General features: G+C 32.0%; 1 protein-coding gene across 1 annotated transcript in view; it reads left to right on the top strand.

The window, feature by feature from the left end:
- Positions 1–12,769, top strand: part of LRP1B (LDL receptor related protein 1B) — a 576,984-nt gene that overhangs the window by 499,336 nt on the left and 64,879 nt on the right. Inside the window, 1 exon segment of the mRNA XM_087859483.1 lies at positions 2,841–3,005. Coding sequence (XP_087715609.1) covers positions 2,841–3,005 — 165 coding nt within the window.

Raw genomic sequence — 12,769 nt, 5'->3', positions numbered from 1 at the left:
CTGAGGCAGAGCTTTTTAGGCCACAGTCTGTCACTTAACTAACTTGTTTGGCTCTGTCCTCCCTTAGCCTCAGTTTCTTTTATGTAAAATTAGATTAACAATAAATATTACTACTACCTGTAACAATAATAAATATTCTGAAGGCTTAGGAGCAAGGCATAATGTAAGTATATGTATATTATTGTATTTAATTCCCCCAAATCCCCAATGATAGTATTATCATTGCCCCTGTTTTTACAGATTAGAAAATTGAAGCATGGAGAGGCTCGATTGATTGTCTAACATTACTTAATAATGGTGATCCCCCAAGGTGAACCTAGGGATTCTACACTCTTCACCATCACATAGTACACCCCAGTGCCTCTATGTCGTCTGTATCACCCATGTTCAGAGTCACTGAAAAGACCAGAAATGACATATATAAACTGCCTAGCACAATTCTTTGCAAAAAGTAGACACACAGTACTCTAAGATAAATCTATCATTAAGTAAGAAAATGAAACCGTTTTCTTTTGCTATATTACTTCATCAAATTTTATAGTTTTATGTTTGAAATGAGAAAGCATGTTTGTCTAAATGTATACCTATCCAAGATCTAAAATTTTTTTGATTTAAATTGAATTAGCCAACATATAGTACATCATTAGTTTTTGATATAATGTTCGATGATACATTAGTTGCATATAACACCCAGTGCTCATCACATCATGTGCCCTCCTTAAACTTTGTAAGAAATTTCAGTTTTACTACTTCAGATTTGATTGAAAGGCATGATTACAGAAACCTCCTAAAAGTTCATTTTGTAATTTAAAAGAAAATTTTATATTTTAAATAATCAGAGTGTTAAAAAATATTCACATTGGCCTCTATGCATATGACTCTTTAGCAGACAGTTTGGACCACCTCAGTGAGGAATGTAAATAAGTAGATTTCAGAATTATTGATGGTGTAGATAAATGCCAATTAATTTTTTCCTGACATTAACATTTGATATAGCCAAGTTTTTCTGCACTTTATAATTACTTGCCTTTCTCTGGGTGCTATTGTTAAATGATGAGACACTGAATATTTTTAATCTTCATGTTAGAAATTTGAAATTCAAATGTTACTCATTCTTAGAGAAGTATTCACCTGCTCTTTCCTATGGTTGATTGTAATTGCTGGAGCTTGGCTTCTGGGGGTGATTTAGTTATTGACAAAAGCAGCCTTCTTTTTCACTATAGAACTATTACAGTTAGGTTTCGAAACTCCACTTCTATTTCATCAAGCAGTGTTATATTTTAAAATTTCTGGTGCCTAATGAGGCACATTATAGAAATGCACATGCCCTAACATATAGAGATTTTGAATATCTATGTCGTTTACACAGAACATTTACAGATGAAAATGAACTCACCCACAATAATCTTAACTGTGATAATAATGCCTTAAATATTTATCTTCACTGTTTACATTCACAACACCAATCAGGGATATTTTATGCTGAATGAATTAGAAATGTTTGAATTTTAAACTAAGGAGTGTATATTTCCATTCTAGATCTTTCTTGAGAATTCAACCTCTCTATTCAACTCTTTGCTTTGCAATGAGGCAAGTCTTAGAATTGTCTGATACTGCTGATAAATAGTCTCTATTTATGACCATGGATGTGATATTTGAGTCATTTTTTTATTTGAAGTCACTGAGGCCCTTTAAAGTGCTCTTATGATTATTGCAGTGATATATTAAAGCTTCTGCTATGTGTGGGCCAATGGATCTTGAATAAAGAACACAGGCTGTTTGATTTTTTACTTTGGTATAAAAGAGGCCTGGCTTTAGTAGAAGGCATATTCTAGAACAGAATGCTTCTCACGATATTCTCAATCATTTGTGTTACATTGAGCATCATGTCCTGCCCTAAGTAAAGCAGTATTTCTAACGGAGTAAGGCCATGTCAACACACATAACCTGAAAAATTATTCCAAGCCAATTATTATCTGGGTCTTATTATAAATAAGACTCACCATATTTTTTAAAATAATTTTGCAGCCCCAAGGAATGACCAGCCTTTTCTTATCCTCAGCCAAAATGTACTAAGTAGACAAATTGTGCCTAATCATTTTGCATATGGAAATTTTACCTATGGAAATGTGTCTGACACTGTTTTATCAACATCTCGTACCAAACCTAAGTGACTTTTAGTTTAGAGTTGTTTATACATAGTTAATAAGGATGTATATCAAAGAATGTTTTTTTCATTTAAATGTTTTTCTATATTGTAAGTTATATTGTGTTTATATATATATCTAGTATATATCCATATTCCATTAAATATTCCATATCTAATATATATATTATACATATATACTATATATGCGTATATCCAATATATATATATTATATATATATGCACACTATATATACTATATATACACTAAATTTATCTTATGTATTTCAGTTTGGTTTAATATCAAACAGTCCTAAAACATAGGCCATGTTTGCTTATATCATAAAGAAAATGTATTGATTGGAAAATATTTTATTTTTAGGAAGTTTCAGTTGGTTTTGTTATTTAATGTTTTAATAAATACAAGAAATGGTTAATAATTCTTTAAGCCTAAAGAAGAATAGAAATTAAGTCAGTATTTGTATTCACCTTTCAATGTGGTTAAAATCAATTTCTCTGTTTTCAGATAACATTTATGGTATTTTGCTTCTTCTACTTTTATATTAGGGGTATTTACTGGGGGAATTTTATGAAAAAAGTAAATCTGAATATTTAATTTTCATATATGTGAATTGTTCTTATTCTACCACCCAATGAATAGCATGCCAATTTGTACATTTCTTCTTATAACCAGATGATTCATGTAAATTGACTTGTGAAAATGGAGGAAGATGCATTTTAAATGAGAAGGGTGACTTGAGGTGTCACTGTTGGCCTAGTTATTCAGGAGACAGATGTGAAGTCAATCACTGTAGCAACTACTGCCAAAATGGAGGAACCTGTATACCATCAGCTCTGGGTGAATATTTGAATTTCATTGTGCATTTAATAATTTGCATTTTTCCTTATGTGTGAAAAATATAAAAAGGATACTTAATGTTAGAAATTTAATTCCTGATATCTTTATAAAGAATAGATTGACACAAATTAAATTTAATTATTAATTCAACATAATAGTATTTATTCTAAATTCAGTATATTGAAGTTCAAGTCACAAAATGTAACAATAGTAGGGATCATTATCATGTGTTGAGTGCGTACCATGTGACAGGGCTCAGTGCTCACAGGTATTCTGATGCTGGCTTAGAATGATTAAGTAAAATCAGTTTTATAATCCTTGTATGTTAGATTCCAAAAATCTGTTCTTTTTTATTCATTTTTATTTTGACATTTCAAGGTAGAGATTTTTTTAATATATTTATCTAAATTCCATTTAGTTAACATTCAGGTGTACAACAGAGTGATTCAGCACCTCCATACAACACCCAGTGCTTATCACAAGTGCACTGCTTAGTCCCCATCACCTATCTAACCAGTCCCCCCACCCACCTCCCACCTGGTAACCGTCAGTTTGTTCTCTATAGTTAAAACTGTTTCTTCGCTTGCCTCTCCCTCTCTCTCTTTTTTCCTCCTTAGCTCATTTGTTTTGTTCCTTAAATTTCACATACAGAATCATATGGTATTTGTCTTTCTCTGATTATTTCGCTTAGCATAATACTCTCTGGCTCCATCCATGTTGTAGCAAGACAAGATCTTTTCTTTTATGGCTGAGTAATATATATATATATATATATATATATATATATATATATATATATATATGACAACTTCTTTTATTTGGAGTGTTTCCATAATATGGCTCTTATAGATAATCCTGCTATAAACATCGGGGTGCATCTGTCCCTTTAAATTAGTATTTTGTATTCTTTGGGTAAATACCTAGTAGTGCAACTGCTGGATCATAGGGTAGTTCTAGTTTTAACTTTCTGAGGAATCTCCATGCTGTTTTTTCTAGAGGGCTGCACCAGTTTGCATTCCCCCCAACAGTGCAAGAGGGTTCCCCTTTCTCTACATCCTCACCAACACCAGCTGTTTCTTGTGTTGTTGATTTTACCCATTCTGACGGGTGTGAGGTGATATTGTAGTTTTGATTTGCATTTCCCTATTGATCAGTGATGTTGAGCATCCTTTGTATGTGTCTGTTGGCCATCTGTATGTCTTCTTTGGAAAAATGTCTATTCATGTCTTCTGCACATTTTTAATTGGATTATTCTTTTTTAGATATTGAGTTTGATAAGTTCTTTATATATTTGGAATACCAACTTTTCTCAAATATGTCACTTGCAAATATCTTCTCTCATTCTGTAGGTTGCCTTTTAGTTTTGTTGATGTTTCCTTCACTGTGCAGAAGCTTCTAATTTTGATGAAGTCCCAACAGTTTATTTTTGCTTCTCTTTCCCTTGTCTCAGGAGACATTTCTAGAAAGAAGTTGCTAGGGTCAATGTCAAATAGGTTATTGCCTGTGATCTCCTCTAGGATTTTTATGGTTTCTTGTCTCACATTTAGGTCTTTATTTTGAATTTATTTTTGCGTATGGTATAAGAAAGTGATCCAGTTTCATTCTTTTGCATTTTCTTTTTTAACTGAACAGTTAGCCTAATGCTAAACCTCATTTGCTATTGAAAATTAAATTAAATTAGGTTAAAGTTTAAAATTAAGTTAAACATAAATACATGTATCAGTACATCTGATAGCATCAGAATTCCTATCTAAAATCATAACTACTTTGTTGGCATTGCAATACAGTGTAAAATATGCTTTGAAAATATCAGGTTACTACATGTTAAGATATACTGAAATTCTTATTAATTTATGCAATAGCTCTGTTTGCAAAAAGTGTTTGCTACAGTGCATAAGTGAACATTAAAATATATTTTTCTATTTAGTGCTATTATATTTAAAATATGTTCCCATGGGAAAAATTAACCCCAATGCATAATAAAAATATAATTTGTAAATTCTAAAATTCAGTGCAAAGGACACTATGCAACTATTAAAGTGCAATTTATGCACATTCAATTCTACTACAATAAATGCAAATTTAGTCAAATGGAAAATTAATCCATATGATCTTCACATTCCCTACATGGTTAATTTCTGTCTTACTGGGAGTTCTCACTGCTTCTATTGCTTATGCTATTCTTTGAAGTATTTAGCATAATGCTAACTGAAAGAGCCACATGAAGAAGCATTTTCAATGGAGTGCAGAGGAACCAAACTGTTTCTGATTTGCATTCTAATAGTAAAAGCACTACTATTTATTTAAATTTGATAATTGTATGTCTATAAATATTTTTGACTTATGATTAATTGATAAAAAGGTATTCTAGCTTCTTAATAGAATTCTGAAAACATATTCAGCAAGTTGACTGAAATAAAAAGGCACTAGATCTTACTATATATTTTCATTCTGCCTCAGAGAAGCTGCTCCACACAGTAGAGTATATTCTATTGTTGTGGGAGAAATTGTAGTACTGGGACCATGCAAATTAAAACTGAATGAATGTGTGGTAAAAGATATGACCTGTAATTGTATTTTAGTAACACAGACACCATTTCCTTTAGGGGAGAAGCTTTTCTTACATAAATGAGTTGTTTAAAGATTTTATTATTTGATTGTTAATTTTCTCATTACGATAATAAAAATTTTGGGGTTACAACCAGATGATTTTCTTATATTTTCCTTTAGAAATATTTAAACGAAAAAGAGTTTGGTACTCCAAACCATGAATATCTATTCAACCTGCAATGGATCCACAAGGACAAATCTCTATGAAACATTGAATTTCTGTCTTGTTAATGGATCCTGAACTATATGTGGATACAGTACAACTTTTAATGTTTTGTTCAAATCATTTGTCCAGATCTTCCTGTATTCTTAAAATTTATATCAATTTTATCTTTGCACCCAGGTAGATTATTAGATCTTGATTTACATAGATAACATGTTCAGAAAAAAATTATATTTCAAATTGGTAATATAAATGAGTCCTTATATGAATTTAACTTGAGATATGGCCATGTAGTTTATTGTCATAGAGCATCTATTATTACTAATAATATCATATTCAATTAAGTCATCTACAAAGCATTTTTTACTTTTTAAAATATGGTTTTATAAAAACATTGTTTGGTATTATAAACTGTAGAACCTCATTATCTCCACACAAATGTTAATTTGTTAAACAAATCCCAGCGGGCAATTCATGGATTTATTCATTGTTGGTTTACTTACGGTTAAGCCTTTTGGCAAATTCCTATGTGGACACTCTATGACTAGGGTTTGGGGCAGCCTTAATTAAAATTTATAAGTTTATGACAGTTGTATAGAACTATAAAAATTGAACAAAGGAAATGTCACCAGTTAATTAAAAGCACACATCTTAGAGGCATAATTAAAATTTTGCATTGAGTGTTTGTTCATTCCTTGTTTTTTTTTATAATAGAGAAAGCTAAAAATAAAATATATGAACTATATTCATATAGGAAAGTACTACAAAATGAAGTAGTTTGACATTGATTATATTGACAAGGGTGCATGTAGTTCATTTCTATGACCTACTCATAGAAGGATATTAAGATAAAGTTTGCTTTGGGCAAAATAATGGAAATGAGAGTAAAGCATTGAATTATTCAATCATTCTATTATAGAAAATAGAGAATAATTAAAGAATTTTTCTCATCATGAATATAATGAGGATATTTATGTGATTATATATATTTACAATTAATCTTCATTTTTATAAATATTTATTCTCTACAGTATGTTGATACTGTTTGCTATTTTCCTTATTCTTAGAGTTCTGTTATTTAGACTTTTAATGTTCATATCAAAATGAATCAAGGTTTTCTACACAGCTGATTTAGAGTAACAGAGCAAGAGAGTTTGTAAATTTGGGGCGATATACCCAAACACTCTCACGCATAAAGTTTGGAGTTATGCAGAAGGGAAGACAACTTTTAATTTAAGGAGTTTGAAAGTGCACAAAAACAGGACTGCCTAGGTAAAGGAGTGACAGTGCAATTTTTTTTTTATAGTAGATAATACATTTGTATTGCATGTCTTAAATGAATATGGAAAGAAGAAAACAGAAGCTGTCACTGTAACTCTCCCTGTTACCATATCTATGGACTTTGGCAGTAAAAGATTTTGTCCCTGGAACTAAAATAGGAGGAAAGTGCCCCCTGTTAAGGAAAGTAAAAAAAAAAAAAAAGAAAGAAAAATTCTTCTCACTACTTCTCACTGTAATGGGAAGGGCCTTTAAAAAAATAAGTAGATGGTGAGACTTTTCTTTCTCGTTCATTCAGGCTCTTTCTGTCCGTGACACTGCCCCAAATATGAAGGTGGCATACATGACTGCCATCAAATAAGATCAAATATGGCTGCCCCAAAAATGTTTGCTCAAAGGCAAGTTAGGAAATTTTGGATACCCTCAAAACATCATGGGACTAATGACAAAACGTAAATACTGATGTCTCTCAAGTCATATCTGTACCTAGGACATAAAATACACAATCATCTAATTAACATCCTGATAAAAGGTGAACAAGGATTGCAGTTAGAATTAAAAACCAAGTAATGATAACTATTAGAAATTAAAATAATAATTATTATTATTGCCAGGATCATGGTAATTAACATATATTTGACTGTTTAGTGAGTGCCAGGTGCTGTTCCCAGTCCTTGCACCTTCACAAAAAACTTATGAGAGATTGAAAGTAAGATCCTAACTCTGCTGTAGACTTTTTGAATCAGTTACTGGTTCATTTGGACCACATTGTGAGAGCAGTACGAACTATTAAGTCTTACAGCTTTCTAAGGTAATCTCAGAAGGTTTGAGTTGGCTTCCTTGTATTCACAGAAAGCACAAAAATATTTCAGTCTCATTTTCACAAAGCTGGCTGAAAACGAACTTTCCGGAAGTATAAATAGATTGTGACCTATAATTTGAAACATGTCAGAATATATTAAGTAGTATCTGGGAGGGCGCTAGGTAAGGTCCACAGTTTCTCCTTTTCTTTTTCAGGCTTTACTGAATAGTTGTCTGTGATCTTTATGATACTTTAGACAACTCGACAGGTATAGTCAACTTACTAAAATTATGTATAAATGGGCACTCATTTCTGTCCAGGAAAACATTATGTAAAGTGGAAAAGTAGAATGTCAAATCTCTTTATCAAAAAGACTAGCAATTTTTTTAAGCATTCAAAACTTTTATTACTTGAATCTAAGTCAGAAGTGAAGATGGATTTCACGAAGCAGAGTGGTTTTGAGGGTAAGGGGTCAGGAGATGGGTTTTCTGACTGCAATCTAGTATCTAACCAAATGATGCTGTGTCTCTCAGCTTATTATTTTTATCCCATAGAAAAGAACAAGAATGTGGGTTTTGTTCAAATAGTAAAGATGTTGTGAGTAAAGAGTATGGAACTTTTAGATAGTATTTCACAGAACATTAAATGTAAGCATTTGTAAATATGCTCTGCAGTTTAAATGTCAATTAAATTCTATTACCTAGACTCAATGTATTTATCAGACCATTTGAACTAAACAATGACTGTATATATAGAAGACTAGTTAGGTAGAAAACATTACAACCAGGGATAAAAATTTACAAGCACCAGACTCACTCAATGAGTACCAAATTAAACAGGGTAGGATGCATGGTTCACGTTGACAAATGAGTATGAATTCAGATAAATTGCTTGAAAAGAGAACTGACTAATGATGTTCACTAGCAGGTATCTGCCCCTCAGAAATAATAAACACTGTCACCGTCTCATAGGAAGTTCACATGTAATTATTTTGCTAGCATTCCTTCATGGCAATCAACCACACATTTCCTAGCACTTTGTTTATATAGAAAAAAGAGTAATGATTTATTTGTCCAATATTGAGCAGAGAAGTAATTTTACCTACTTAAAGTCATCACACTGATGAGTAGCATCTTTATAATCAGCTTAAAAACTCTTTATTAAATAAAGTTAGCTTTTAAAAACAGACACCAGCATTACATCAAATTACTGAAAAATGCCAACAGATATACCTTTATAATATTCAAATAAGAATATTTGCTTTGGGGCATATTGATTGATCGATATTTTTTTTCATATATTACTTGTCCAGATTTGCTACACAGCAAATTTTACTCTAAAATTATTAGCAAGTTAATAGTCATTTCTATATGGAATATATATTCAGTAATTATAATATTTTGGAAATTTTGCAATCCTAATTTTATTATAGTGACTACTACATTTTGAATGCTTAATAAATGCCAAGAACTCTAGCAAATTCCTTAGACACATTACCTTATTTAATCCTTATCATGTCAATATTGTGGTGTTTTTCAGATGTGAGCTAGAATGGTTATGTAAGATAACTAGAATCCAGGAATGTAGATTATTCCAAAGTCAGTGCTCCAAGACATTGCCTATTATCACTGAAAATCAACAATATTGTCTGCCCATACCAGAGAAATGACTGGCTATGACTATATTACAATAGTAACAAAAAGTCAAATAGGTCCAGAGGTAAACTATAACCAAATCATATAAATTTAATGCTCGTATAACAAGGACTAATGGTAAATCATTATACATGTAGTTACCTATCTATGTAATAGAAAAGATTCCATTTTTATTATAAATTTTAAAATACGATTTTGAGCTGATATATATGGATAAATGTTATTTTCAAAAGAATACATATGGAAAAAATGTATATTGGGATTCCATATGTAGTTTCTTAATAAAGGCATATGTACTCAGTTAAGTTTAAATAATAACCTAGGTTCATAATTTGTTTAATAAAAGTACTAATAGTAATAATAATACCAATACAACTACTAATAATAACACTACCAATACCACACACCACACTTGCTATGTGGCAGACATTGTGCCATGTGTCTTACCAGCATGTAGTAGGCATTGCTAGCACCATGTTACATAATGAGATGCAAAATGAGATCTAGTGAGGAAATGTAAGTTTTGCAGAGCCACACAATAATAAATATCTAATAAGACTTGATTCCCAGGTCTGATACCAAAAAACAAACAATTTAATAATGTACCAAATTTATTAAATTTATTTAGTTCCTGTTAAATATTCTTATGAAGTATTCCAGAATTAACCATTTTTACTGAGACTAGTTTTGCTATGTAAGGGCCATGTAAGACCAGTGAAATTTCAAGAACTCTGAGAATCTAAGACATTTCCATTTTTCTTTATGAGCAATACAATCTTTAGTTGTGTCATTGAATATTCCTTAATAATATATATTATTGACTACCGATGATCAGCACCTTTAGTTATATTTTCACCATATTTGACATTAGCTACTATTGGTTGTCCAGTTAAGTCTCAACAGTTTATTATTTATTTACCTGTTGCATGAAAATTTGCTGACACATTTTTGAAGCTGTATGCAACCAGTTTCCATTGTCTATGAACAGAAACAGATAAATTAATAATAAATTAATGGAGCAAATAAACTAAGCTCCATTTGTTGTACACAGCTAGTAAAGCACTTTGCTAGCATATAATGTCAAACTTGAATATGGAGCAGACCTAGCACTGGGAGAACCTACCCTACGGAAATCATGTATCCTACCAGGACAATGTTTATGAGAAGAGTTTTCTCTCTTGTGGGTCATCGGGGAGTTGAACCTACTGAGGAGCCAGAGACACACTGAGACATATGACAAAGACTGAGAATGAAGGTCTGTCATTTTGGAAGGAGAATGAGCCCAGAGTCAGAAAATTGAGACTGAAGTATTTGGATAGAGAGACAGTTATTGAAGCCATGAAATTATATCACCAAGAAGAAGTTCAGAAGAATTTATTTTAAGAGACAGAAAGAGGAAACATAAAGTCAACTCAAAAGGACAGTCAGAAAAAAAGGGAAATCAACAACAGTAGTGTCTTAGAAACCAAGTAGAGGGAGAATTTTTTAAAAGTAGGTGTGTAATAAAATGTGTGGTATAAGACAAAAAATAAATTTCAAGAATAAAATGCATAAAATTATGGGAAACATTTGAGGAGGAGGAGGATTGAAAAGAAATCAGTGGATTTAGGGATTAAGAGATCAGAGATAAGCTTTGCAAGCATACATAAATACACAGTAAAGAAAACACACATTAACTTCTCCATCCCTAAACCTTTCTTACCACTAGGGAATCAGAATTGATTTATGCAAACAATACATACATATTGAGGGATCTGTCCTCTCTTCTGAAATAACAAAGAGAAGTAACAGATTAAGGTACATCGTTTTGTATGTTAAAAAAATAAAATACAAACTGTAAACCCAGTGAAGGATTGGAATGTGACTTCATGATCAAAGATTTTGTCATTTATTTGGTAGAACTGGAAGCTGTGAGTGTAGACTCTTTCTTAAAAAGCTCAAGTATATATCAAAATTTGAAGTTATACAAGTAAATGGACTTGATAAAAACACTAGGTGTGCTTTTTTGTTTGTGTTTGTTCTGTGGGGTTTGTATGTGAGTGTGTGTTCTTTCTTTTTTAAGTGTAGAATTAAGCATGTTAAGAAAGTAAAGAGAGAGAAAGACCCATCCTTCATAGTTAAAGATGTTGGAATCTGAGAGTGAGGTTGTTGGAGATTTCTGCTTTATCCCATACGAATTCAAATTTAATTTTATCTTAAGTAAATAATGGAGATAAAATGTGTAATTTAAGACAGATTTCCAAAAGATTTTCTTAGAATGTTACAGTGTCTCTCTAGGGCACAGTTACAAAATGATAAATGGTGAATCTCAGTAGAAATAACAACCGTAAGAATAAGAAACAATTAGAGCTAAAGTGTCACTGCGTGCTATGTGCCTAGTACCTTTAGAAATGCTTTGCATGTATAATCTCATTACTTTACTGATTCTACACAACAACCCCATATTATTATCCCCATTTTTTGCATGGGGGAAAGAAACAGAGAAGTGATGCTCATGGTCCCATCACCAGTAATTGGCACAGATAGTCTATATTCAGGCAGTCTGACAAGGCACGCTTTAAAGGTCTGAATGCTATAGAAAGCAGACTGATTAGAGGCAACAAACTGGTCCTCCCCCTCCTTCCTCAGGTTAATTGATGCTCTTTCTGATTATGCTACCCTTGTAGGCTGTCAACTCCCAAGCTCCCTGGACGCTTCGCTGCTATAAATCTATACCTTAGTCATCGTAACAGTATCGTTGCCTTTTCAAATGCCAAAATCAAATTGAACTACCTAAAAAACCTTTATAAATAAATGCAATGCAACTTGTTAGGGTGCACCCAGAGAGATTCATGAAAATATTAGATGAAGCCCATATAAAATTCTTTGACAGATGGTTCATGTCCCATCAGCAAACAAAAGATCTGCTGTACCAACACACAGCTTCAAGTTGGTAATGTTACCCCTGAATATGAAGATTTCTACTTGTCAAAAAGAAATCTTCTTTTAAAAGGAAGAGAAGGAAGCCTTTTGAAAATAATTCAGCCAGAATCTAAATGATGTGAGGCATATGCTGGGGGTGGAGGTGGGGGACAACCTGGTCACTCTGCCATAGTTTCAAAACAGCTATAGATGGGATAAAAGCATGGTATCATTCTCTCAGTGACTGCAATAGAGCAGTTTTCAAGTGCGTTAGTGAGTTGCATTTGTTTCTTCCAAACTTTATCACTTTAATGTTTGCCACTCCTAATTGAAAAAAACTTAGAAAAATAATGGA

Source organism: Ursus americanus, chromosome 1 (genome assembly GCF_024610735.1).
Source record: "Ursus americanus isolate L20-20 chromosome 1, mUrsAme1.1.p, whole genome shotgun sequence".
In the NCBI taxonomy this organism is placed as follows: domain Eukaryota; kingdom Metazoa; phylum Chordata; class Mammalia; order Carnivora; family Ursidae; genus Ursus; species Ursus americanus.
The sequence above is the reverse complement of the archived record's forward strand: the minus strand, read 5'-3'. Positions and strand labels throughout refer to the sequence as shown.